The sequence below is a fragment of the Mauremys reevesii genome, linkage group 15, assembly GCF_016161935.1.
Source record: "Mauremys reevesii isolate NIE-2019 linkage group 15, ASM1616193v1, whole genome shotgun sequence".
NCBI lineage: Eukaryota > Metazoa > Chordata > Testudines > Geoemydidae > Mauremys > Mauremys reevesii.
The window spans coordinates 20,118,322-20,146,259 of NC_052637.1; the positions used below are offsets into that span (position 1 = coordinate 20,118,322).

Genomic DNA, 27,938 nt, shown 5'->3' on the forward strand with positions numbered 1-27,938 from the left:
AAGACCTTTGGAATAATGTATCTGGAGGTGGTGGATTAATTTAATTTAATTAATTTCACATTATAGGCTACCAAACAGCCATCAGATAGATTCCTGACTCAAGCGAGACTTGAATCACTAACCTAGAGGTTTGTCAACAACCCCTTGGACCATCTAGTCCACTGTGCATTAACGTTAACACTTATTGTCGTTCTGGCTCCCCTCAGGCCTTCCTGGTTCTAAGTAGTAGGAGAAGTGACCTGGGGCTCAAAGGCAGGAGATGCTGTTATCATGATGTTTCTAGAATCAGTGGAAGCAGAAAATATTGGAATACATAAAAGAACCTGTTATTAGATTTCTAGACCAAGTTTGTAGAGAATGGAATTTGGAGAAGATTCAGCTAAGCAACCAAAATGTCATTGGCTGCTTAGCTGAAAGCACCCAGCAATCCTCCTGAAATTCACTGGTTACTCCCCTAAACAAAGGGCACCCCTATAAACAGGAGTATATTTTTGTCATGCATTGTGCTCTTTAGCATGCTCTGAGAACAAAGACATTTTTGGGCATCCCACTCATAATCCTTCCCTCTTCCCCCAGGCAAGCAGCCAATGGAAGCCTTTGAAGGGCGAGACAGAGAGACATTAATGAATACTTGAACAATAAAATATACGACACTTCAAGGATACTTTAATTGGTTGAAATTTCCTAAACATACACATTTTTTCATAGGAGTGCTTTGTTTCTTACATTAGTCATTTATGATTGTAGGAGACAAAGGGCAAGTACCTAGAATATGTTAGTTCACAAGAACACTCCCAAATATTTCAAGTTAACTCCTTCACATAAAGAGCCTATACAAGTAGCTGAAAACAAATCTCTCCTAGGGTAACTGAATGAATTGCTCTGTTCTGTTTACACATCAGCCAGAGCCAACCATTTAAAACAAGGTATTTTCCTCTTAATGTGCCATGCTACTATTATTGCTCTGTATGCAGCATGAACCAACTGTTAATGAATATGATATGGGCAAAGAAATGAGGATGAAGAAAACCATACTCAAAGACCAAATGAGAAAATTGGGATAGTTTTGGATTAGTTTATCTTGGATTGATGCAATGGAATCAATGCAATGTACTTGATATATCAGCATAGCAGAGGTTTGTTGTCTATTGTCAGCGTTGCAGGGTATCTTATTCCTTGCTGTATGTACTTTTCTAACCTGTTGTCTTGGACTGTGTGCTTTCTGAACCGGCCCCCAGGCAAACGGGAGAGCTGTGTGAACCCTGGAGACCCTCTTAGGGCATGTTTACACTTTGAGCTGGGGGTGTGATTGCCGGCTGGAGGAGACACACTCACACTAGCTCCGATTGAGCTAGCATGCTAAAAATAGTGTAGTCATGGCAGCATGCATGGTGAGAGGGGCTATCCACCCAGAGTTCATGCCCATGGTCTTGGGTGGTAAGGCTAGCCCCTCCTGTGGCTCACGCCACCGCTGCTGCACTCTGTTTTTAGTACACTACCTTGTTCTGAGCTAGTGCAAGTATGTCTTCTTGAGCTGCGACTCACCCCCTGCTCGAGATGTGGACATACCCTAGGTTTAGCTGGGGGTGGCAAGTGTGTAATGTAGGGGGCTTGGAAAGCTCACATGGTTCCCCAAAAAGCTATCTAGTCACAGGCATTTTCAGACATTTCTGGAAATGGCCACTTATCTTATCTCTGCCATTAGCAATATTGAGAGGTGCCTGAGTTGGGCTAGATAGCTGGTGCCAGCATGAGCAGAGCACATTCCGGGGAGGTACTTAGCTCCCTGAGAGGCTTTGCAATATCCCAGCGGACCCTGGGGCATGCTGCAAAGCCAAAGGTCAGGGTTTTGCTATGTGATGACAAGTATGACTTGCTTGGGGACTACTCACTGCAGACGACAAAGGGCATTTCAGTTCCTCCCTGGACACTTGTTTAGGGCTCCATGTGAGTTCAGTGGCTGAATCAGAAACCAGAAGGACTGCTCATCTACTGGAAGGCATGAACCTGCCCCATAGATCACTGTCAGCTCTTGTACAAATGCAGGATTCTGACCCCCTTTCTCAGGTGTAAGAGTCTTCCTTATCTGCCCCATGCATCTTTCCTCTACCCCTCAGAACTCTGAGTCCCCCTGTGGACTTCTGTGCTTTACTCCACAGATCTCTGTGATCCACCCCACAGAACTGTACTCCACCCAGAGGATCTCTGTGCTTTACTCCACAGATTTCTGTGATGCACCCCACCGAGCTCTCCTCCTTCCTGGGGATCTCTATGATCCACCCCACTGAGCTCTCCTGTACCCAGGGGATCACTGATTCAGGGCTGCCAACTCTTTGGGTTTACCCTGCAGGTGTTTTGGGGGGCTCCTGAGGTCCTTTCCTTTTGCCCCATTCCTGCGGTGAACTGCCCCATGAGAGGTGCTACCGCTTCTGATGGGCATCTTCCTCCCACAGCTCATGGAGCGGACAGAGCTCTTTGGGATGGAGGTGGAGAGCCTCCCCACCTGGCTCTGCAGGGCCTCTTCTACAGCTGCCAGCATTGCCTGCAAAGGGGGAGGGTGCTTGTGTAAAGAAACTCCCTCTTGGCCCCAGCACACCTGAGGGAAGGGACTCCTATCCGTCCCACTCTCCTCAATGCCCCTCCCCCTGTACAGGAGCCCTGCACTAAGGAAGTGCAGAGCAGGGACAGCCTAGTACTATACTTACAGGGTGCTCTGTGTGTAGATTAATGCATTTGGAGTTTCCAGTATTACAACCTCAGCGTTCAAAGATCATGAGATTTAAATTCTGCCACCAGGAAATCACCTTTTTTTTTTTCCCCCCGCTAGTGTGAAGCTGGGTGCTCCTAGTTTGTGTGGGATGATTGCAGGGCCAAAATTCATGCTACAGCCAGCTCTGAGGGGGGTCCACTACTAGGGCTGCCAACTTTCTAATCGCAAAAACTGAACACCCTTGTCCCACCCCTTCCCTGAGGCTCACTCCATCCCCCCTCACACGCTTGCTCGCTCTCCCTCATTTTCACTGGGCTGGGGCAGGGGATTGGGGTGTGGGAGGGGGTGAGGGCTCTGGCTGGAAGTGTGGGCTCTGGGTTGGGGCCGGGCATAAGAGGCTTGGCGTGTAGAAGGGGGCTCTGGGCAGGGGACAAGGGGTTTGGAGTGAAGGGGGGGGTGCAGGGTGTGGGCTCCGGGAGGGAGTTTGTGTGTGGGAGGGGTCTCAGAGCTGGGGCAGGTGTTTGGGGCTCAGGCTCTGTCTGGGTGGCACTTACTTCAGGCAGCTCCCAAAAGTGGTCAGATTGTCCAGCTCCTAGACGAAGGGGCCAGGGGGCTCTGTGCACTGCCCGTACCCACAGGCCCCCTCCCCCCCGCAACTCCCATTGGCTGCGGTTGCTGGCCACTGTGAGCTGTGGAGTCGGCACTTGGGGCAGGGCACTGGGGCAGTGCATAGAGACGCCATGGCTGACCGTGCACCTAAGGGCCGGACATGCCAGCTGCTGCCGGTAGCCGCATGGAGCCGGGGAGCCTGCCTTAGCCCCACTGCGCCACCAACTGCACTTTAAGTGGTCAGAGTCCATTTTTGACTGGGCGTTCCAGTCAAGAACTGGATGCCTGGCAACCCTATCCACTACCCCTTCCCTAGCTGCCACTCCATCCCCCTCTCTCCCGTCCCTAGCTGGACATGATAGCTGGTTGCCTCACCTGAATTCTCCCTTCATAGTTTCACCATAGTCTGCTGGACCCCACATTTATTTGCCAGACATGTTCCCCTGCTTGTCTCCTAAATCTTCTACCCATCCCATTACTCTCTCTCTCTCTCTGCCCCCCGGGGCGGCTCCAGGCCCCAGCACGCCAAGCACGTGCTTGGGGCGGTAAGCCGCAGGGGGCACTCTGCCGGCGCCGCGAGGGTGGCAGACAGGCTGCCCTCCGTGGCTTGCCTGCGGAGGGTCCGCTGGTCCCGCAGCTTTGGAGGACCTCCCTGCCTGCTGTGCTTGGGGTGGCAAAATTCCTAGAGCTGCCCCTGCTGCCCCCACACATCTGTTGCACCTCCCATCTGTCCCTCCCCTTGCCTTCCAACCCTATCAGTATGCCTCATACCTCTGCTATCCCTCACAATCCCCCCATTCTCTTGCTTCCCACATTTCCCACCCCCACCCGCTTGGTGTGTCTTATGCTTTTCACATTTCCCTACACATTCCTCAGCCTGCCTCCTGCTCCCACATTCCCCTGCTGTCTCAGCCTGCATCCCGCCCCCACATTCCCCTGCCCCCTCAGCTTGTCTCCTGCAGGGGTGGCCAAACTACAGCCTGGGGGCCACATCCAGCCCTTCAGATGTTTTAATCCGGCCCTTGAGCTTTCACTGGGGAGTGGGGTCTGGGGCTTGCCCCGCTCTGTGCATGCCCTGGCTCTGCGTGTCTCTCAGAAGCAGCGACATGCCCCGACTCTGGCTCCTACACGTAGGGGCAGCCAGGGAGCTCTGCATGTTGATCCCGCCCAAAGCACTGCCCATGCATCTTCCACGGGCTGGGATTCCTGGCCAATAGGAGCTGCAGGGGTGGTACCTACGGATGGGGCAGTATGTAGAGCCTCCTGGCTGTGCCTCCACATAGGAGCCGGAGGGGGCATATGCTGCTGCTTCCGGGAATTGCTTGAGGTAAGCGCTGCCCCGAGCCTGCACCTCTGACCCCCTCCTGTGCCCCAACCCACTGCCCTAGCCCTGATCCCCCTTCTGCCCTCTGAGCCCCTCGGTCCCAGTCCAGAGCACCCTCTTGCACCCCAGCCCCTCATCCCCAGCCCCACCCCAGAGCTCGCACCCCCAGCTGGAGCCCTTCAACCCCCGCCCATACCCCAACCCCCTGCCCCAGTCCAGAGCCCCCTTCCACACCCTAAACTCCTCATTTATGGCCCCACCCCAGAGCCCTCACCCCCTCCTGCACCCCAACCCCCAATTTTGTGAGCATTCATGGCCTGCCATACAATTTCTATACTTAGATGTGGCCCTTGGGCCACAAAGTTTGCCCACCCCTGCACTGGTGTAAATACATTGATGGACATAACGGTCCAGGCAAGGCCTGATTCAATTTATGCAAATGTCTGCAAATGAAAGGTAGACTGTGGGGTGTTTTGTCTGAAGTTCCACCCTGGAGATGCCTGTGATCTTCCTTAGGGATCTCTCTCTTCCACCCTGGAAGATCTCTATGATCCACATCTTGTTTCTCTCCACCACCTCGATTTCTCCTGCATTCAATATAGTCTGAACTCATTTTACATGGACAATATGTAGCTAAGGTCCACATTGCAGACAGGAAAGAAGACACTTGCTGTAAATGAAGCTGTGTCAATGTCAGTGGAGCAGGATATTAGGCCCAACAATTATAATGTTGCTTTTATGCAAACTCCGTGTCTGAGTCTCCGGCAGCCTGCCCAGACTTGGAGGATAATACACAAATTCATTCATTCACATGTGTGCAAGGAGTTACCTTGGCTCTCTCCAGGTTTTTCCTTTGTTCATGGAATGCAGAGGGGCTTTTCAGTGCTGCAGTAAGAAACACAGAGGCACAATCAGCACAAGGGAAGGAGCAAGCAGCCACCAGAATACTCAGCAATAGAATTTTAACAAGTGCTATAAAAATAGCAACACAAATGAGCCGATCTCTTTACTGAGCTAACTAAAAACTCAGAAAGCTACGGGAAATCCCAGACTCTCAGCCAGGCTGTGGCAGGAGAGCAGAGAGGATGGAGAGCAAGGGGAGAGCAGAAGCCCACAGGCAGAGAGATGGTGCAGGCTGTGCAGCTCAGCGCTCAATGGGACACTTCCTCTTCCAGGGGAGGCTCTGTGGGTTACAGCACCAGGAGGCCTCAGAACATAGTGGGGAGGAGAAAGCAAAGGGTCAGTACCCAGAAGAGAGGAGACCTCGTTAAAGGACTCTGTCAGCAGGTGGGTCAAACTGTGAGGCCAAGTCCAGGGGAACATGAAAAAACAAAGGGATCTCGTCATTCTTCACTTAGGTTGCAAGTGTATATTAATCACAGGGCCCAGAAACTTTTGTTCTCTGCTCTCCTCCCCAGTTTCTCCACTCACTGCACACCAACCTCATCTCTGTTCATTTACACAATCCCCTTCTCTGCAGCTCCCGCCTTCAAGCAGCCTTCCTGGCTCTCTGACACTCTTCTCCATCCCCCCGTGAAAGGTGCTGGGCAACTGAACTGTGGGTTTGGGGAGTGCTAAGTTAGCACATGACCCAGCCTGGGAGCCAAATTCAGCAGGCTGCTCTGGCCACCCCTTTCAAAGACTCTTCCTGAAAGCATTTTGGTTTTCTCCAAAGAGGGTTTCCAAGAGAAGGGCGTCTGTACAATTCTGTTCACCCTCTTCAGAATATTATATCATGCAGGGGAGGTCAGCCTGGTTGGTGAGGGTCCCTGTGGCACATGCTAAGGCCCACAGCTCTCTAGGGATTACATACAGCTTGCGGGTTGAAAATCTGAGTAATTTCGGAGTTCCACTCTGTTATTCCTGGGTACTTCAAAATACCAATCGACAATAAGTTCTTTAGTATCATCTCAGTATCAGCTTCCGAGAGCTGAGTGTAAAGAGTCTGTTTCCAGTGCTGTTCAAAGCCTCTAATGACAATATCTGGAACTTTATGTTAAAGCTCAGCTAGAACTTATTTATATTTCTGGCTGAAAACCGAGGTTTCCAAAGTGCAGAAATAAAGGCTGTGAATAAAAGCAAGGCCACAGTTTGCTCCGCGTCACGTTATTCCCCATTTGCAGGGTGTAAACGAGAGCAGAGTTTGGTTCTGGATTTGAAATCTGTAGGAAAGACTCAGTCTTTTTTTGGGTGTCCAGGGAATTTCTTCTCTGGCAAGAAAAGAAAAAAGACTCAACCATCTCCTTGGGTTCCTGCATTGAATGGAAGGGGCATTCTAAAGTGAGAAGTTCGGGGGTCTGTTTTGTTTGGCACCATTTATTTAGCTAACTTACTTTGATCCTTGGCAGGAATAAAAAAAGGGGTTAGAAGTTCATTTTGCACAGAGCTCAGAACCTAGCGGCCAGTCTACACTCCAGAAATGTGGGAGTAAATGGGGAGCTCAGGCAGAACAAATAAACGTAGGGGAAGGGAAAGGAGGCCAAGGGGGATTTGGGGTGGATTGGCTGGTGGAAGGGGATGGATCCAGTGGAAAAAGTAGGATGGATCACACCAAAGTACAAAGGGCCAGGGAACCTTTTCTTGCTTCCAACATTTCAAGAGCAGACAGACAGACATGCTTGTATGATTGTGCCGTGCTTTGGTGAGCAGCCACGAGGATGGTGACAGCTGTTTTAGTCAAAAGCAAAATAAAATGAGTGCACAAAAAAAAAACACCACAATGAAGTAAGTAAGGGACGTTACTTTTGATAGCCCAGTTCACTACGAAGTCCTAGTGTTATGAGGTTTCTGTGGGCAGGAATTGACCAGGTCAAACTTCATTTCATGCTATTCGTAATGAAAGTGTTGCAGAATTTAGTCATTTACCAAGATTTTGGAGGAATTATGTGGATGCTGCAGCTTGTATTAGTCTGCAAAACAAATAAAGGTATTGCTAGCATCGGTTCTTCAAACAACACATCAGGATAGATCTGTGATGGGATTCACCAGTTTGGAAGTGCAGGTGCCTTTGCAGAAAATGGACAAAGCTGCTGCACTTGACATGCCAATTTTAGGACAGATTTTGCCTTTAAGGCACAGCCCTGTGTTTGGGAGGATGAGGAGGAGCCTCTGTGTAGCCTGAGCCCAGCATGAATTAGGCCAGAATTCTACTGGGGATCTTGAGAATCAATCTCTGTAGCAGCAGCTGGTCCACCACCAGGTGCAGTGAATGGCTTCTTCCAGCCCAGCCTTCCCATTTTGCAGATTGTGGCTGACCCCTGCGTAGGGTTGCTAGGGAAAGACTTCTTGCACACTCTTCCTTGTTTGGGCAAATACCCACACAATCTGCCCCTTTGTGGATCATGAAATGTAGACAGTTAGTGATACTCCTGACTTTATGGCAAATGCTTCCCAGCAGTTCCACAGAGTGAATTTGCCCCGTAAACCAGGCATGAAACATTTTCATCAAGCCAATAAAATTGCATCTGGATGAGACGTTCAATAACATATCCCGTTGTTTTGGTCCTCCTGTTCACTAACGGGGCACGTTTGGCTCAGTTACTTTATTGTGAATCCAGAGTTCCTCCATTGACTTCACTGAGCCTGATTCTCTGCTTACTTTCACAAGTTCTACCCTGTGTGACTCCATTAGCTGAGCGAGGTTGAGATTGGAGTTTGTGCCCTTCTCACCTGAGACAGTCACCCATCTCTCCGGGGGGAGGAGAGGGGCATGTCTGCAAAGCCTTCCTCTCTCTTCAGTCACAGTCTACCCCATAGGCTGTGCAAGGCTGGTCTTTGTCTTTGCGACCCTGACTGCTTTAGCTATTCCATTTGGAACTGATCACAGACTGACCTTTCACAGCATCGGGTTGTTCCCACCGTTGAGGCCACATGGGACACTCCTGCTGCACACTAGCTAAGATGCTTCAGCTTGGTGTGTTCTGTATTATTTGTTTGAGGCTTTCACTTTAATGATCTTTCAGTAAATGGTTACAGAACATTGTAGTGTTCAGCACCTCCAAGTGCTGTTGAGAACATTCATAACTCATTAGTATCCAGAAGGGATTGCTCAACACTTTTACCCACTGATTTTCTATTACTGTGAATATTAATCTGTCTCTCTGTCCTCTGTGGGTGGAAATCTAGAAATGGATCAGTTTTAAAGAGGAGGCTAAATTCTTTGCAACAGAATTACACTAGCAGAAAATCTGGCAGAGGGATTTTAAATGACCCTTGTCCAAAATCCAGGACTGACAGTGTCCCACTCTTGGACCAGTTTCATGATTAAGGGCTGATATCTTGTGACTCCTTAAGGCTGCTGTATCTCACAGAGTAGCTTTCTAATATACTGTATAAAACAACCAGATCCAGCCCTGGTGACTTTTGGGATCTCAAACTTTAAAATCATGACACCCAGGTTTACAGAACAGCTCTTTTTGATATATTGTAGACTGCACACTTTGTGCATTAAAGCAACCCCACCTCATTCCATACTCACCTCAGTGTATGGAATGAGGTTCCAGTCGATGTGCACCTTCAAGAACTCAGCTTACATACGTATGCTTAGTAGCAGCAAAACATGGGGACACCATTAGGAACAGACCCTTGTTGTTAGGACACATTGACTGTGCGTGCACAAACCCTCTGCGAGCTGGACTATTGAAAGGCATCTGTGAGATGCAGCAACAATCTCTCTGTCAGATGTCTAGTTTCTATCCTTCCTTGTGACATGATAATGCTGTTAAGAAATGTGCACATTTGTATAATGGCAAAAGAGTATTTTATTGTCTTCATTCTCAAAAACGAATGAACCATTTGTGCCTAGTCTCTCCCCACATGGCCCCCTTGGACAGAGGCCTGCAAAATGCCAGCCCAAAAGGTGAGAGTGTGGCAAAGCTGTAAGCAACAGGAAAAGGCCTTTGAGGTTTCTTCACTAGTGCCAGTGCCTCTGCTGTGCGTTTCTGCGCCGTGTGCAATGCAGGAATTCTTTAGAAAGCACTAGGTCCCCATTTCTAAAAGTACATGTGCCCCATGTACTCACACCATTGGGGGCTTTCCAACTGCACAGACCTTTACGTTCAAGAACTCCAGTTTATGCACATGCAGTGGGACACTCTGCATGCTCATCTTGAGTGTGCCCCTTTGAAAATGTGGGCCAGTCATCTAACAGGAGATGTTAGAGGTGGCACAGAAATCTGATGCTATCACCAGCTCTTGCAATTCTATCACAAGTCTGACAATATCTGGTGTTCTTTTTTAAAGCCCCAGGCTCTTGGATTTACATAAAAATTTCAATTTACATTAAAAATAAAAAAATAAAAATGTCTAGACTTCCTGGTTGCAGAGAAAAGCTTGAAAGTATGAACCCAACAGGCTCAAAACCCAGAATGCAAATCAAAAGAACTCAACATTTATTCTGTTTTAAAATCTCATGATTTATATGACAATCTCATGATTTGGGGCCCGACTCATGATTTTTGCATGCTTGAGGGTGGTAGTACTACACTGATTAGCCTTTTACTGCTAACACCGATTACAGACTCATGAAAGCAAGAGAATTAGAAAGATGGTGGGAGAGATAATCCAAGTATTGAATGGAATACTACAGACATACGGTTACTGAAATGTCTTGTTACTGGAGAGCAGAGACCATACTGCTATCCTCTGTTTGGGTTTAAAAGTTGTTTGAACAGCACAGTCCTCAAGGAAGTCCATATTATAAAGCACAATAGCCAATAACAGAGAAAGAAAGAAGCAAGTAAGAAGTGTATTTGGTCTTGCAAATTTGCAGTCCTTTGCAATTATTCTAAAGGGGCAGTGAGGAGTGTGACAGACCCATACCAGTGGGGTACAGGAATCTGGTCGAGGGCAAATATACTGGTCACTGGATGAGTAGTTTTCTGTTCCCTGAGTGACCAGAGCAGGGGCTGCACTAGAGTAATCAGGAACCTGCTAGAACCAATTAAGGCAGACAGGCTGATTAGAACACCTGCAGCCAATCAAGGCAGGCTAATCAGGGCACCTGGGTTTAAAAAGGAGCTCACTTCAGGGGGGAGGAGCTGGGAGCAAGAGGCACAAGGAGCCGAGTGGGAGTGCTGCTGGAGGACTAAGGAGTACAAGCGTTATCAGACACCAGGAGGAAGAACCTGTGGTGAGGATAAAGAAGGTGTTTGGAGGAGGCCATGGAGAAGTAGCCCAGGGAGTTGTAGCTGTCCTGCAGCTGTTACAGGAGGCACTATAGACAGCTGCAATCCACAGGGCCCTGGGCTGGAACCCGGAGTAGAGGACAGGCCCAGGTTCCCCCCAAACCTCCCAACTCCTGATCAGACACAGGAGGAGTTGACCCAGACTGTGGGTTCCACCAGAGGGGAAGATCACTGAGGTGAGCAAATCTGCCAATAAGTGCAAGACCCACCAAGGCAGAGGAGGAACTTTGTCACAGGAGACAAATTGTATAGGGACAAATGCTTGACCTGGGTTACTGCTAGCATTATAGCTTCTGTACATGGAGGGCTGTTCTAGACTAGGATGAAATGTGTCAGTTAACAAGGCAGAAGGGAGGTCTGAGATTTAGCTGACTGGCTCCATTGTTGCCACTTGCTGGCTTCATGCAGCTGGGCAGTGCAGGTGCAGCAGGTAGACCAGTTTCATTCTTGCCTTTCCTGGCTCTCATATGCTAGCACAGTGCTGTTGGGTTTGGCTTTGGCTTTGGCTTTGGCTTTCTGAAACATGGGGCTATAGCGAGTGCTGGGCTGGGCTGGATCCCACCAACTGAACTAGCGGCTGCAGAGCCTTGGTGAGAGAAATCTGCTTAGGAGGTAGGGGGATCTGAGCAGGGCAAAGCACAAGTGCTCCACTCATCCAGGGGCAGGGGATGCAGAGCAGGTGTGGCCCCCAGGAGATGCACTGACTCAGCATGGCTGTCAGCTGGCCCCTAGCTAGACACCTGCTGGGGAGTAATGGCTGTGCCTGGGGAAAGGGCTGGGTATGAATCCCACCAAGTAGCACAGTCCCTGCTGACTCAGGGGCTGTGCCAGGGGGTGGGGAAACTAGGTCATTGTTTTTATTGACTCCTGCCTTTTAAAATAAAACAGCAAGCTGTTCAGCTTGACTGCATGTCACTGCCCTGTGACGGGGAGACTCCGGCCACCACCAGGCCACAGACCGCTTGAGATGTGGAAAAAAATCTTCAACACTATCACCCCCTCGCCTCTTTCCAGGGAAATTCATTCCAGCAGAAAATCCCAGACAGCTCCCGGCAGCCTGTTCCCTGCCTCTGGGCCTGAACCTACCAGGTGATGAGCACCTCAGGAGACCTGGCGCTTTTCAGGTTCAAATGTGTTATCAGACTCCTGCTCTGACCATGAAGTGAACTGTTGGCCCAGACAGACCTGCGCTAACCTACAATGGAGATTTTGAACAGAACAGGAGGGTGACCTGCAATGTACAAGAGAGTGGGACTGAAACTCTACTAAGGATGATGGCTAGCAGGCCAGATCCTCAGCCGGTGTAAATCGGGGCAGCTCCACTGACATCCATAGGAGGCCTCTGCATTATTACCCATATGATAGATATCCAAACATAGTGCTCACATGCTAGCTAGAGCAGCGTGGAGGTAGCGGGGTCCTCCCCAGAGCCCAACTCCCCAACCAGGGGTGAGAGTGAAACCCAGCCACGTGGAGGGTGCCAGAGAGCAGCTACCTATAAGCATCAGGAGGCTAATGCTACATCTGCAGGAAGTACTGGCGGCTGTGCTCTAGCTCTGTGATGCATGTGTCCCAGAGAGTGGCAGGTGAGGTACTCACGTGGCATGATGCCCTGGTCTGCCAGCTGCTCACGGGTTCTTCTCTGCTGAAGCCGTAACTGTAAAACTGTTAGAGAAAGAGTGTCAGGAAGAGATGCAAACTTTTTTCTGAAGCAAGTAACTTTCTGCGAATGGCCCCGGAGAGCTTTCAGCAACACGCCCAACACCTTTCTGTCACTGAGGATGAAAGACAGTCTTGCCCTTAACACAAGGAGGAGAGAGGAATTCCCGTAAGGGGAGGGGTGTTCCTGAAAAATAGTAAGGGAGGCCCTGCAAAGCAGGTGCTGAGGCATCGCTGTGATCCTGTTTTATTCAATATCTGTAGGGCAGCGTTCCTGAACTGGGGGGCAGAAGGATCAGCAGGTGAGAGAGGACACAGACAGAGCCTCTTAACTGTTCTCCAGAGTCTCAAATTTCATTTAAAAAGAGCACCACAGCTTGACAGAACCTTCCAAATGGGCAACAAAGGTAAAAGATGCTCAAGGCTGCAGAGAACCTGAAACACTCTGAGCTGCCCCATTCAGTAAGATGGGGTTGGCTCATTATACAGGACTTTGTAATGTCACCATTGCTGGCTATTTCACTGCCCATCACAGCATGTCTGAAAGGGTCTGTCCTCGTGCTTCCCATAGCGCAGGGCATGCTGGAGGCGTGTCAAGGACTGGCCGGGGGACACAAAGGCAGCATCCATTAAGAAGGGGAGACTTTTAAGCGCCCATGGAGGCCTTGCATGGGGTGTGATTGGTTTCATTTTCCAAAGGTGGCTCAGCGGTCAATAGTTTGGGACGTGCTGCTCCAGGGAAACCAAAAAACCCAGAATGAAACCAAAGTGCACAGCAATTCCTGGAGCGATGTGAGAGCTTTCAGCCACACCGAACCTCCTCCGGAAACGTGGGACCTAAATAACATGGGTTCTTTCTGGCTGCTGTGCTGCAGGTGGGATATGTGAGAGCCCCATATTGCTACTGGGGGCAGGGGCAGATGGAGAGGAGGATTATGAGGGGGCTAGGCTTTGTTGGCATGGAGGGTGCAGACAGCCCTCTGGCCTGCCTAGAAGTCATTATTTTGGCACCTGTGTCAGTGCCCTCATGATAGGCACCATATGGTGGCCATGAAGCAGCACAGGATTGCTATACGTTGGGCATGTGGCGACTGAGAACTGTGGAGGTCTGAGTCCTTGACCCCGTGTGAGTGAGCAGGGGTGGGAGTCAGCAGGGTGGAGGACTTTGGTCTCACCTGCTGTACACATGGGAGATGGAGCCTGTCCTTCAGTTCATGTTGTCTATCACAAGGCCAGTAGCATCAAAACATCTATTAGGTGTTACTGAAACCTGGCTGGAAGCTGCTGCTGAGCCAGTCTTGGTCCAGTTGATGCCAGCCAAGTGCTCAGCCCAACATGGGCCAAAGGGGACAGCCAAGCTGTAGCTGTGCTCTCTCAACCAACCTAAAATGCAGGTCTCCAACCCCAAGCCTAGATCTAACACAGTGTGTCCATCTGGCTGGGAGGGAGCTGGGGCTAGTCCTAGTGCATCGCCTGCCCTGCTGCCCAGCACGGGCCATTCTGGGGTGGCTGGAATTTCTTGTTTCAGTGGCATTGGAGCTCTGTAGGCTGATGGTGCTTGGCTATTTCAGTGTTCACAGAGATGACCTTTTGCCTGAATCACCTCAAGATTTCATGGCACTGGAATGGCCCCAGGACTATCCCAAGGGATTGCAAGCTCAACTCACACAGCTGGTCATACTTGCGATCTGGGATTTGGCCTTAGATTGATGGTGGAAGCACCTCAGAAACCCTGAAGCTCCATGTGGCACTGTGCTGCTGCTAACCCCTCCCTTAGAGGTGAATACAACCCTCGCCACACTCACCCTCATGGGGCTTTAGCTGCATGATTTCTTTTTCCATGATGTTTTGCCCTGGGTGCCATGTGGCTCTGTTTGCTGGGGGGGCTCTAGATAACGCAGTTAGGAGAGGTTAGCTCCGTACATGTAAGAAGTGCCTACTTAGATAAAATGTCAATCGCTAGTATCACTTCTTCTTGGAACAAAAGCTCTGGCAGATGGGAACCAGCCACTGAACACCGCAGACCTTGGCTTCTCTGTGACAATGAAAGCAGATGTGCCAACTCCCTGTTGATAGTTACAATACGCTGAGAGAGGCTCCTCCAGACTCCTTATAGTAGATCCTATGTTATAGTATACTGTGTCTGTGTGGCACTGCATGGTAGAGTGTGTATTCTCTTACTACTGCAGTCACACTGGCTATAGTAATAGATTTGACACCCTCTCTCTTTTGATTATTTATCATGCAGTTTTTCAAAGAAATGTAATTAAAAGAAAAAGGAAACAGTGTGGATTGCTCTCCTTTCTATTTCATTGCATGGAGGTCAGAATACTGAGTGTTCAACATTTTTCTCCATTAGGAGAAATTCAGTAGCTAGAGCAGTGCTTAATTTGTAATGAAAGAGGCCAGGGCTCAAAGTGCCAGGGCTCAAGCAGTTTTATACATTCATCACTGATGCAGCAAGCCCAGAGGTGCTGGGCTATGAACTGCCAAGCCAAGGGGTGGGGGGCTCAGCCCTGGCAAGCCCTGACACAAATTAAGCACCGCATTAGAGATTTTAGCAGGGATACGTGTGTTTCCATGGACATAACATAATGGCATACTCCTCTCCTGACTAGAGATGAGCCCATAGACAAGGCCTTGTGAAAATCACAATTTCATGAACTGCATGGAAATTGTAAAATTAGCCCAATACCACAATTTTTCCAGGTTTCAGAGTAGCAGCCAATACTTTTACAAAATCAAAACAAAATGAGGAGACCAGGGTCATGTGATCTTGTTGCAGTCCTTCTGTCTGCCATTTTAAGTTGTGGCTGTGGGGAAGAAAGAGGCACAGTAGCAAGCTCTGCTGCTGCCACTCGGACCATGAGCAGCTGTGGCCTCAGCGGGGAGGTGGAAGCAGGCATCCATGTGTGCAGGTCTCATGCTCAGTGCAGCTTGTCACATGTGGCAGCATCATGTTAGAGGATTAGTTTGGGGGGACTCAGAGACTAGTTTTATGCAAAGGATTGTAGCAGTGACCTTTCCCCAACTGCATTATGTGCATATTCTGTGATATTTGATACTTTACCCGGGATACTGCTGTGAATTTTCTAAAAAAAAAAATCCGCTATTTTCATAGGTCTCTAGCCAGAACAGAACCCCCAGCCTGAGCACCCCAAGACTTTAGCAGACTCAAAGTAATGATCGATAAGATCCCCTGGGCAGAACATCTAAGGAAAACAGGAGATCAGGAGAGCTAGTAGTTGTTCAAGGAGACAATAGTAAAGACACAACTACAAACTATCCTGATGAGCAGGAAAGAAGAGGCCAATATGGCTCCTTCGGGAGGTCTTTAATGGTCAGATTATCAGAAAGGAATCCTACAGAAAATGGAAACATGGATAATTGCTAAGAAGGAGTACAAAAGAATAGTACAAGTGTGTAGGGACAAAGCAGAAATTCTATGATTCTATTATTAGCCTATCAGGGTTGGAAGGGACCTCAGGACCTCCAGTCCAGCCCCCTGCTCAAAGTAGGACCAATCCCCAACTAAATCATCCCAGCCAGGGCTTTGTCAAGCCTTACCTTAAAAACTTCTAAGGAAGGAGATTCCACCACCTTCCTAGCTAACTTGTTCCAGTGCTAAGATACACAATGATTTACATCTAGCCAGAGACATAAGGGCAATAAGAAGAGGTTCTTTAAATATAATAGGAGCAAGAGAAAGATGAAGGAAAATGTAGGTCCTCTACTTAGCAAGAAGGAGAGCTAACAACTGATATCAAGAAAGCTGAGGTGTTTAATGCCCATTTTGCTTCGGTTTTCACTAAAAAGGTTAATGGGGACCAGATACCAACAAACCTAATATTAACAACAAGGGGGAAGGAATGCAAGCCAAAACAGGGAAAGAACAGGTTAAAGAATATTTATATAAGCTGAAGGTATTCAAGTTGGCTGGGCCTGATGAAACTCACCCTAGAGTACTTAAGGAAGTATCTGAAGCAATCATCTTTGAGAACTCATGGAGGATGGGTGAAGTCCCAGAGGACTGGAGAAGGCCAAACATGGGACTGATCTTTAAAAAGGGCAAGAAAGAGGACATGGAGAATTATAGACCAGTCAACCTAACTTCAATACCTGGAAAGATCCTGGAACAAATGATTCAACAATCAATCTGTAAGCACCTAGAGGATAATAGGGTGATAAGTAAAAGCCAGCATGTTTTTTTCAAGAACAAATTATGCCAGACCAACCTAATTTCCTTGTTTGACAGTTTAATGGCCTAGTGGATGGGGTGGGGAATGGGGAGGAGCAGTAGATGGGATATCTTGATTTTAGTAAGGCTTTAGGAACAGTCCCACATGACATTCTCATAAGAAAACTAGGGAAATGTGGTCTAGATGAAATTACTATAAGATGGGTGCACAACTAATTGAAAGACTACAGAAAAAGTATTTATCAATGGTTCGCTGTCAAACTGGGAGGGCATATCTAGCAGGGGTCAGTTCTGGGTCTGGTACTATTCAGTATAAAAACATAAGAACATATGAATGGCTATACTGGATCAGACCAATGATCCACCTAGACCAGTATCCTGTCTTCCAACAGTGGCCAGGATCAGGTGCTTCAGAGGGAATGAAAAGTACAAAGCAATTATTGAATAATCCGTTCTCTGTCATCCAGTCCCAGCATCTGGCAGTCGGAGGCTAAGGGACATCCAGAGCATGGGGTTGCATCCCTGATCATTTTGGCTAATGGCCATTGATGGACCTGTCCTCCATGAATTTCTCTAATTTGTTTTGAACCCAGTTATACTTTTGGCCTTCACAACATCCCCTGGCAACAAGTTTTACAGGTTGACTGTGCATTTTGTGAAGAAGTACTGCCTTTTCTTTGTTTTAAACCTGCTGCCTGTTAGTTTCATTGGATGACCCCTGGTTCTCGTGTTATGGAAAGGGATAAATAACATTTATTCACTTTCTCCACACTATTCATGATTTTATAAACTGCAATTATATCCCCCCCAAGTCATCCCTTTTCTAAGATGAACAGTCCCAGTCTTTTTAATCTCTTCTCACATGGAAGCTTTTTCGTACCCCTAATGATTCCACCCCATACCTTTTCTAATTCTAATATATCTTTTTGATATGGGGTGACCAGAACTGCACACAGTATTCAAGGTGCAGGTGTACCATAGATTTATATAGTGGTTTTATGATATTTACTGTCTTATTATCTACCTCTTTCCTAATGGTTCCTAACATTCTCTTGGTTTTTTTTGACTGCTGCTGAATATTGATCAGATGTTTTCAGAAAACTGTCCACAGTAACTCCAAGATCTTTCTTGATTGGTAACAGCTAATTTAAATCCCTTCCTTTTGTATGTATAGTTGGGATTATGTTATGCCTTTTCAACACTGAATTTCATCTGCCATTTTTTTGCCCAGTCACCCAGTTCTGTGAGATCCCTTTGTAGCTCTTCACAATCTGCTTTGGACTTAAGTATCTTGAGTACTTTAGTATTATCTAAAAACTTTGCCACCTCACTGTTTACCCCCTTTTCCAGATAATTTATGAATATGATGAACAGCACAGATCCCCCAGTACAGATCCTTAGGGGACTCCACTACTTCTCTCCATTCTGAAAACTGGCCATTTATTCCTACCTTTTGTTTCCTATCTTTCAACCAGTTACTGCTCCATGAGACGATCTTCTGTGACACTCTGTATCTTGGGGGAACCCCCTGAACCCCCATGTTCATCCTTATAATATGATTGTGTGGTATCCAATGCAAAGTTTGTCATGTCTTCGGAAGGCTCATAATGCACTGAGCATTGTTGTTATAGTAATGTTATAGGTTGTAATTTCATGTATATAGTTATGAGGCTGAAAATGTGTCCTCATGGCTTCAAAGAAGCCCTGGCAAAACTCTCCAGGAACAGAGGAGCAGTTCATATCTCATGAGGGCACGTATGGGACAAGCCCAGCCCAGCCTCACAGGAACAAAGGAGACTGGCATAGGCAGCAAGAAAGGATCGGTTGGACTCTTGAGTGAGTTACACCCCTTCCCTTGGCCAGTTTGGGACTATGATGAGGTAATGCTCACTTGACTCGGGGGGGGGAGGAGAAGTTTGCCATGCTCTCTCTCTTTCTTCCACCTCCATCTACAGACACCACTGCCAAGCGATTGAAGCGCTGATCAAAGGGGAGAGCCTGGCTGAAGGGAAACCAGACCAGCCTGTGGTGAGAAGCATCTAAGTTTGTAAGGGCACTGAAAGTGTTAAGATCAGATTAGAATGCATTTTGCTTTTATTTCATTTGACCAAATCTGACTTGTTGTGCTTTGACTTATAATCATTTAAAATCTATCTTTATAGTTAACAAATCTGTTTGTTTATTCTACCTAAAGCAGTGCGTTTGGTTTGAAGCATGTCAGAGACACCCTTGGGATAACAAGCCTGGTACAGATCAATTTCTTTGTTAAATTGATGAACTCATATAAGCTTGCAGTGTCCAGTGGGCATAACTGGACACTGCAAGTCAAAGGTTCCTAGGGTTATGTCTGGGACCGGAGATATTGGCTAGTGTCATTCGGTTGCACAATCCAAGGAGCAGCTTACATGCTAGAGGCTGTACGGGAACAACCCAGGAGTGGGGGTTCTCACAGCAGAAGAGGGTAAGGCTGGCTCCCAGAGTCGAGGATTGGAGTGACCTAGCAGATCACTGGTCCAGATAACACCAGAGGGGAATGTCACACCTTCCTCTTATCCCATGACTTCTTACTTTGCTTAAGAATCTTTGGTGAGGGACCTTGTCAAAGGCTTTCTGAAAGTCCAAGTACACTATATCCACTGGATCACCCATGTCCACATGCTTGCTGACCTCCTCAAAGAAGTCTAAGAGATTGGTGAGGCATGATTTCCCTCTACAAAAGCCATGTTGACTCATCCCAACAAATCATGTCTATCTATGTGTCTGATAATTCTGTTCCTTACTACAGTTTCAACCAATTTGCCTGTTACTGAAGTTATGCTTACTGGCCTGTAATTGCCAGGATCGCCTCTGGAGCCCTTTAAAAAAATTGGCATTGCATTAGCTATCCCCACTCATCTGGTACAGAGTCTGATAGGTTACATACCACAGCTAGTCGTAGTGTAATTTTATATATGAGTTCCTTCAGAACTCTTGGGTGAATACCATCTAGTCCTGGCTTAATTTATTGATTTGTTCCAAAATCTCCTCTATTGATACTTCAATCTGGGACAGTTCCTCAGATTTGTCACCTAAAAACAATGGTTCAGTTGTGGGAATTCCCCTCATGAGCTCTGCAGTGAAAACCAATGCCTCAACATCTGTCCATCCAGACATGCAGCCTATATTTCAGGTTCAGAGGGGAGGCTAGATTACTGTGCTTTTGAAGCAAAGCAGCCATCCCAGGATCCTTTGAGTATGTCCCGTAGTTGCTCAGTGGCTCATGCACATCTGATTTCATGTGGAAGCAGAAATTGGTAGTTGAAAGTCAAGAGCACTTTTGTTCTGACATGTTAGTGAAAATTGACTGTGTCTCTTTAAGACCAGTGGGTTTGAATTGGTAGTGGCTAATAATTTGAAAACCAACAAACAGAGTAGTGCCCGTGTCTATGCAAATTGAGCTGCTTGGAAAGGACACTTAATCAGCAAGTAGATTCTTTTAACCAAAAAGCTCAGATTTCAACCCTCCAGGAAAGGGAGGTGGCGTAAGAATTGTTCTTGAAGGTGAAAAAGACAAATTAACCCTAAGAAGGCAAAATTCCCTTACATTATTACCTCACCAAACCCTGAAATACCAACCCCCCGCAAGATACAACTGAGCTAAAAGCCTATGCTAAGGAAAACACTGACGTGAAGGAGAATCTAATGACTAACTAGATACAAAAGTTCAAAAAGGGTATTGAACAAACTGTCCTCAGAGACAAACTGTCAAAGCAAAAGGTGTGGTATGACAAAGATACTTGTAAATGCCCACTTGTGATAGATTTGGTGTTAATGTCAATGATAAACATTGGGAGAAATTTAATGTTGATGTTAAATTATGTAAAAAATTTACAATGTGTATAACCTTTGGGAAAAGCCGTTGGTGGTAAGCCCACATCTTGAATACTGCATGCAGATGTGGTCGCCCCATCTCAAAAAAGACATATTGGAATTAGAAAAGGTTCAGAAAAGGGCAACAAAATTATTAGGCGTATGGAACAGCTTCTATATGAGGAGAGATTAATAAGATTGGGACTTTTCAGCTTGGAGAAGAGATGACTAAGGGGGGTTATGATAGAGGTCTATAAAATCATGACTGGTGTGGAGAAAGTAAATAAGGAAGTGTTATTTACTCCTTCTCATAACACAAAACCTAGGGGTCACCAAATGATATTAAGAGGCAGCAGGTTTAAAAGAAAAAAAGCGGGTATTTCTTCACACAACGCACAGTCAACCTGTGGAACTCTTTGCCAGAGGATGTTAGGAAGGCCAAGACTATAAAAGCGTTAAAAAATAACTAGATAAATTCATGGAAATTAGGTTTATCAATGGCTATTAGGCAGGATGGGCAGGGAAGGTGTCCCTAGGCTCTGTTTGCCAGAAGCTGGGAATGGGTGACAGGGGATGGATCACTTGATGACTTCCCGCTCTGTTCATTCCCTCTGGGGCACCTGGCATTGGTCACTGACCGAAGAAAGGATACTGGGCTAGATAGACCTTTGGTCTGACCCAGTATGGCCATTCTTATGTTCTTATGAATGGTACATGAGAACACACTCTGTGTTAAAAACCCTTATGATTATGCTGTTTCACTGAATAAGAACACCCTACTTGTTAAAAAGCCTTATGGTAGTGATAATTTGCAGCTGATACCTGTAAGCAATCTTAGAACTTATCACAGCAGAAAAGCCTTTACAAACTTGAACTGCTGTATGAAAAGGGAAACTGAGGCACGCCATCTCATTGCTTTCATGGCTAAATGCCAAGACACCTACACTATGGAGAACACTAATATCTACATTGAGTTGATGTTAAATGGGTTATAAACATTTGCCAGACCTTGTATGGATAACTTTCATGAACGCCTGCCAAGGTCACATGAAAAATTTAGTGACTGTATTACAAAAGCTGAAGAAATCCTTTAATTGAATAGCCAAATACTGCAATAGATTTGTAAAAGGATGCAGTAACATTGTTACTCCCATGATGAACCTTACAAAGAGAGAGCTTGTTTTAGTCAGACAGGATTATGATAAACCATTTCTGTTACACACTAATACTTCTAATATTGGATTGGAAGCTGTAATGATGCATTGCCAAGAATGGAAATTTTCTAGGATGAATTCATCAGTGTCTTGGACACCCCTTTCTGCATCAATTTTGTGTTGGGGGTGTGATGCTGTGTATAAGAAAGGTGATCATTTATAGCACTGTTATTACCATAAATCTTGTACAAAGTGTGTCATATAAGGTATCAATAGAAAAAATTCTGAATTGCTAGATATGATTATCCTGTTTATATGTTTGTATCATCTTTGTATCTGAAGTTCTGAGTATTGGCTATGTATTTGTATCTCAAACACGTGTTGTATCCCTCAGTGACGCCCCCAGATAGATTTACATCAGGGCTAGCCAGCTATGTATTGATGGCCTATTAAGGACACTCCAATCACACAGTGGGCCACTGAAGAATCTCATCCCATCCAGTAGGCCTTTGCTGGGGATGCCGCAGATAGCGAGGAGCCAGTGACCACCACCCGTGATTCAGCAAACCATGTAGGGGCATCTGATGTGGACATGTGACCTTGGACTCCATCTTTGTCAGTAACTTTCCATACACAGGGGCTATGGGCTTTGTTTGGGACAGTAACTTTCCATGCACATGGCAGAGGATATAAAAGACACGTGAGTCGGGTGACCATACATCCCACTTTGACTGGAACATTCCCTGTTTTAAGCCCTGTCCTGGCTGTCCAACTTTTTTGGCAAAAGTGGGTATTTGTCCCATTTGCTCTTGCTGCGCAGTGTCCCATTTCCCCTTTGGAAAATATGGTCACCCTACAACTGAGACATCTCCATTTTGCCTCATTCCTGCTCCAATTCTCTGGACTGTGGATTTACAACTAACAGGAGTATTTTGAACTATGGCCTGAGGACCTGTGTTCCCTCTAATCTGCATGGTCAGGCTGCCGCCCAGGAGGGATTCAAGTGCCATGCACTTGACTAGCAGAACCGCATACATCCGGCAGTGTATGTTCAGGTGCCCCTCCTCCCGCTGCTTTGCAGCCACATTGCTCCTGCAGCTGCTCCTGGGACTCTCCTGCTGGGTGTGCAGAGCAGGTGGGAGACGGTGCTGATGTCAGGGTGTCCCCCTCCCCCCGCCTCTGTCCCCATTTCCAAAGAGCAGGGGAGGGGGGACAGGGATTCTGAACGAGCCTTCCAGACGGGGAGTGAGTGCCTTAAAGGGACAGTGCACGGCGTCCCTCAGAAATTTCCCCAGTAGCTAGCTAGCTCGCTCACACACACACACACACACACACACACACACACACACACACACACACACACACACACACACACACACACACACACACACACACACACACACACACAGTCTCTGCGTCTCTCCTCCACACACACAGTCATTCACACTCACCTCCCAATACATAATTGTATTATTGTTTTTACTTCTTGGTACTTCCTGTAATTTTATTCTTTCAAAGTGTGTTATTTTAATTTCTGGACTGTTCTATGCCTTTATTTCTCTCTTACACTTAAATTTAATTCTTTGAGTAGTGAGTTCTAAAATGCCTAATCTGTCCTGGCTGGAGTAATTATCCCTATGGTAACTTTTTAGAAGCATACGTTGTATCTAGGTTTTTTGTTTCTACTGGTGGCGCACATCCGCACATTACTTTGGTGCACATAACAAAATTTATTCTGCACATGGATGGAAAAAATTAGAGGGAACATTGCTGAGGACCTTCCAAGCTTTTGGAAGTTACAAGAGAGACGTATGTAAACTAGCAGTCTAGTCCATCACTGTTATGATTGTGATCTATGAACACTGAAAATCACTTGAATGGTTAAAGAATCATATACATACAATAACTCTTCTTTTCTTTTCTTTGTTAGTTTACGAAGGATTGGCTGACAGCATGATATTTGGGTAAGATCTGAGATACATATTGACCTGAGGGTAAGTGTCTGATCCTTTAGGATTAGCGGAACATCACATATGGGTAAATTGGGTTTTCCATAACCTCTCACTATATTAAACCTGTTTTTCTGTATGGGAGCCAAGGGCTGGAATGTGTTTGGCTTCTGGTTAACCCGCGTGGTGCTGCAGAAGCCCCTTTGATTCTGGTATGGTGAATCTAATTATAGAATAAACAACCAGTTTTGGGGAATTGTCTGCCCTGATTCTTGAAATCTACCCTAAGCATGGCATTTTCAATGTGATCTATCCCCAGAACCTGGTCACACCCCCATGTCCCACAGGATATTACATTTAATTATATTATGGTCACTATTACTGAGTTATTCACTTCTTGGACCAGATGCTGTGCTTCATTTAGGACTAAATCTAGAATTGCCTCATCTCCTGTGGGTTGCATGACTAGTTGTTCCAAGGAGAGGTGATTAATGGTGACTAGCAACTTTATTTCTGCATCTCATCCTAAGGTGACAAATACCAAGTTACTATGGGGATAGTTGAAATCCTCCATTAATATTGAGTTTTCTATTTTTGTAACCTCTTTAATACCCGGAGCATTGCACAGTCACTATCATCATCATCGTAGTCAGGTGATGGATAATATATTCCTGCTACAATCCTCTTACTAGTCAGTCATGGAATTTCTATCCATAGAGATTCTATGGTACAGTTTGAGTCATTTAAGGTTTTTCTATATTTGACTGTATGCTTTCTTTCAGACTCCCTCACCATCATGGCTTAGTCTATCATTCTTATTTATGTATTTTATATCCCAGTATTACCATGTCCTGTTGATTATCATTGTTCTATCAAGTTTCTGTGATGCCTATTATATCAATATCATAATTTAATACCAGGCACTCAAGTTCACACTTCTTAGTATTTAGCCTTCTAGTATTTGTACACAAGCACTTATAAAATTTGTCGACTTTTCATTGTCTGCCTTCATGTGATATACTTAAATGGGACTCCTTCTCATTTGACTGTTTATCTTCAGTACTGTTTTTCTATCAGTACTTTATCAATATTTTCATTAATGAGTTGGATAAGGCACGGAAAGTCTGCTTATAAAATTTGCAGATGACACCAAATGCGGGGAGGGGTTTGCAAGCACTTTGGAGGACAGGATTTAAATTCATAATGATCTTGGAAAATTGGAGAGTTGGTCTGAGTTCAACAACATGAAATTCAATAAAGAGAAGTGAAAAATACTTCACTTAGGAAGGACAAATCAAATGCACACCTACAAAATGGGGAATAACTGGCAAGGCGGTAGTACCGCTGAAAAGGACCTGAGGGTTATTGTGGATCACAAATTGAATATGACCCAACAATGTGATGCAGTTGTCACAAAGGCTAAGATCATTCTGGGGTGTATTAACAGGAGTGTCATGTGTAAGACATGGGAGGCAATTGTCCTGCTCTACTTGGCACTGGTGAGGCCTCAGCTGGAGTACTGTGTCCAGTTCTGGGTGCCACACTTTAGGGAAGATGTGGACAAATTAGAGGGAGTCCAGAGGAGAGCAACAAACATGATAAAAGGTTTACAAAGCCTGGCTTATGAAAGATTAAAAAAACCTGAGCAAGTTTAATTTTGAGAAAAGAAGACTGAAGGGGGATCAGATAAGTCTTCAAATATGTTAAGGGCTATTACAAAGAGGAAGGTGGCCAACTGTTCTCCATGTCCACTGAAGTCAGGAGAAGAAGAAATGGACTTAGTCTGCAGCAAGGGGGATTTAGGTTAGATATTAGGAAACCCTTTCTAACTATAAGGGTAGTTAAGCTCTGAAATAAGCTTCCAGGAAAAGTTGTGGAATCCCCAAGTGATGAAGTGGGAATTTTCTGTAATATGTTTATGAAGTGTGTGTGTGCTTCAATTTCCCCTACACTGTGCATGGTTACTCAGTGTGGAGAAAAAGGCTAAGAGACAGGACAGGCTAAGAGACATAGGTTGGAATGTCACCTGGCTTTCTGACCCTGAATGGGTCATTAGAAATGACTGGCCAATGCCAACCCCATATTCATGGAGAATCCAAGAAGACGGTGACAAAACCAGTCTAGGATATTGACACCTAGCAACCAACAACCCAGAGGGAGGTGGATTTCCCCACCTCTCAGCAGAGAAGTGGGGCAACCCCCTGCCCCTCCCCAGCTCTAGAACAAAGGACTGGAGAGGTGTGAGGTGGGGAGTTTTAGAGTTGGAGGCTGGAAGATGTTGGGGCTCTCACTCAGAGGCGCTGACTTTCTAATTTCCTCAGGGGTGCTCGACCCCTGCTTTGCCCCAGGCCCTGACTCCACTCCATCCCTTTCTCCAAGGCTCCACCCCCACCCCGCCTCTTCCCACCCTGCCTTTTTCTGCCGCTGCTCCTCCCCTTCTCCCCCCAGCGCCTCCTGCATGCCACTGAACAGCTGATCATCAGCAGGCAGGAGGTGCTGGGAAGGAGGTGGAGGAGCTGATCAGCTCCACTATTTTTTTCCACGGGTGCTCCAGGCCCATGCCTAGGCTCTCACCTGGGAACTGACCAAGGAGATCAGACTGAGAGAGTGACAGAGCCTGATCATGGGGTTCACTACAGCTGGGCTGGACTCTGGGCTAACCATAATGGACGTGGGCTATGCTTTAACCTTCATTTCTCTGTGCTAACCTAAGGACTTCCAGTGCTGTGTTCCAGCTGACTAATAAACCCAACTCTTCTGAGTGTCACTGCAAATGCTTGGTGAGGTGCATTAATCCCTGAAGCATGTACAAGTCTTTATCAGGGAATCCATCTCAGTTGGACTCACTGACCAGAGTTTACGGTGTGAAGCATGAGAACTGGAGCCGCTGCAGTTTGCTTTAGGAGGTGGTGAAGCCTTGGCCTTCCCTGATGGAAGAGTGAGACCCCTGGGGAGTCTGGCGCACTGAAGAGGTTTCTCCAAGAGACTGTTTCAAACCTGGGGTCACAGCACCAGTCCTGTGGATGCAACACCCCATCATTGGAGGTTTTTAAGAACAGGTTGGGCAAACACCTGCCAGGGGTGGTCTAGATTTACTTGGTCCTGCCCCTGCACAGGGGACTGGACTTTGACTTCTCAAGGTCCCATCCAGCCCTATATTTGTATGATTCATTGACTCAGGGTGTGTGTAGGGGTGGAGAGGTCCAGACCAGCTCAGCTCTCCTCTTCATTAACCTTCAGCTTCTGTAAACAATTTGTAGTATCCAGAATGAAACTTCCCCGAAGTCTGAAATGGAGCCGAATAATAACAGTGCTTCCAAAGAAGCCTCCATAGCATGATGCTACTTGAAATGTCTTTGCTTTGTACTTTTCCATATTCTGAATACAAACAGTGTCTTACGTTCAAAAGTAAATATTTAGTGAAAACCCCACATGGGAGGATGGTTTCCTGCCAAATTCTAGCACTTCTTAGAAAACCAAAGTTAGATTTTTTTTCTGAGTAATAATGCAGCCTCAGCACATGGGCCAGTCTACATGCACAGTGTTTTCCTTACACAATCAAATGTGAAATTAATGACTAGTTCTATGCAAAAAGGAGCAAAGTATTCCCCGTACAAGTTTTCTTACCCAGAAAACACCATAATTCCAGGCAATGTCACAGAGACACAGTCTATCTAGGTACTTATTTGGACCTGTCACCAAAGCATGTGAGCTCTTGTAATCGTACATTAGGTTTTAACCTCCCATCCCCCTGGGAAGGGGAGAAGTACTACCCCAGTTTGATGGATGAGTAACTAGGTAGGGGAAGTCACTTGTCCAAGAGCACAGAACAACTCTTCAGCTGACCCAGATCACTGAAGGTCTAGTCTAGTCTAACCAACCTGATAGCTTTCTTTGACAGGGTAACAAGCCTTGCGGATAGTGGGGAAGCAGTAGGCGTGGTATATCTTTACTTTAGTAAAGCTTTTGATACTGTCTCGCGTCACCTTCTCATAAACAAACTAGGGAAATGCAACCTAGATGGAGCTACTATAAGGTGAGTGCAAAACTGGTTGCAAAACTGTTCCCAGAGAGTAGTTATCAGTGGTTCATACTATCAGTGATCAATCATGCTGGAAGGGGATAACGAGTGGGGTCCCACAGGGATCAGTTCTGGATCTGGTTCTGTTCAATATCTTCATCAATGATTTAGATAATTACATAGAAAGTACACTTATAAAATTTGCAGATGATACCAAGTTGGGAGGGGTTGCAAATGCTTTTAGAGGATAGGATTAAAATTCAAAATGATCTGGACAAAC

The 27,938-nt window shown here is 46.4% G+C and overlaps 1 protein-coding gene across 11 annotated transcripts in view; it reads right to left on the reverse strand.

Moving 5' to 3' along the window:
* MYOCD (myocardin) overlaps positions 1 to 27,938 on the reverse strand; it is an 89,449-nt gene that overhangs the window by 43,430 nt on the left and 18,081 nt on the right. For 10 of the 11 annotated variants that reach the window (XM_039502112.1, XM_039502111.1, XM_039502110.1 and 7 more), the window contains exons 2-3: positions 12,428 to 12,493; positions 5,473 to 5,528 (exon numbers count right to left, since the gene is read on the reverse strand). In XM_039502112.1, coding sequence (XP_039358046.1) covers positions 5,473 to 5,528; positions 12,428 to 12,493 — 122 coding nt within the window. Of the gene's footprint in view, positions 1 to 5,472; positions 5,529 to 7,385; positions 7,553 to 12,427; positions 12,494 to 27,938 lie in introns of all 11 variants that reach the window. The other variant, XM_039502109.1, reaches the window with a different exon arrangement.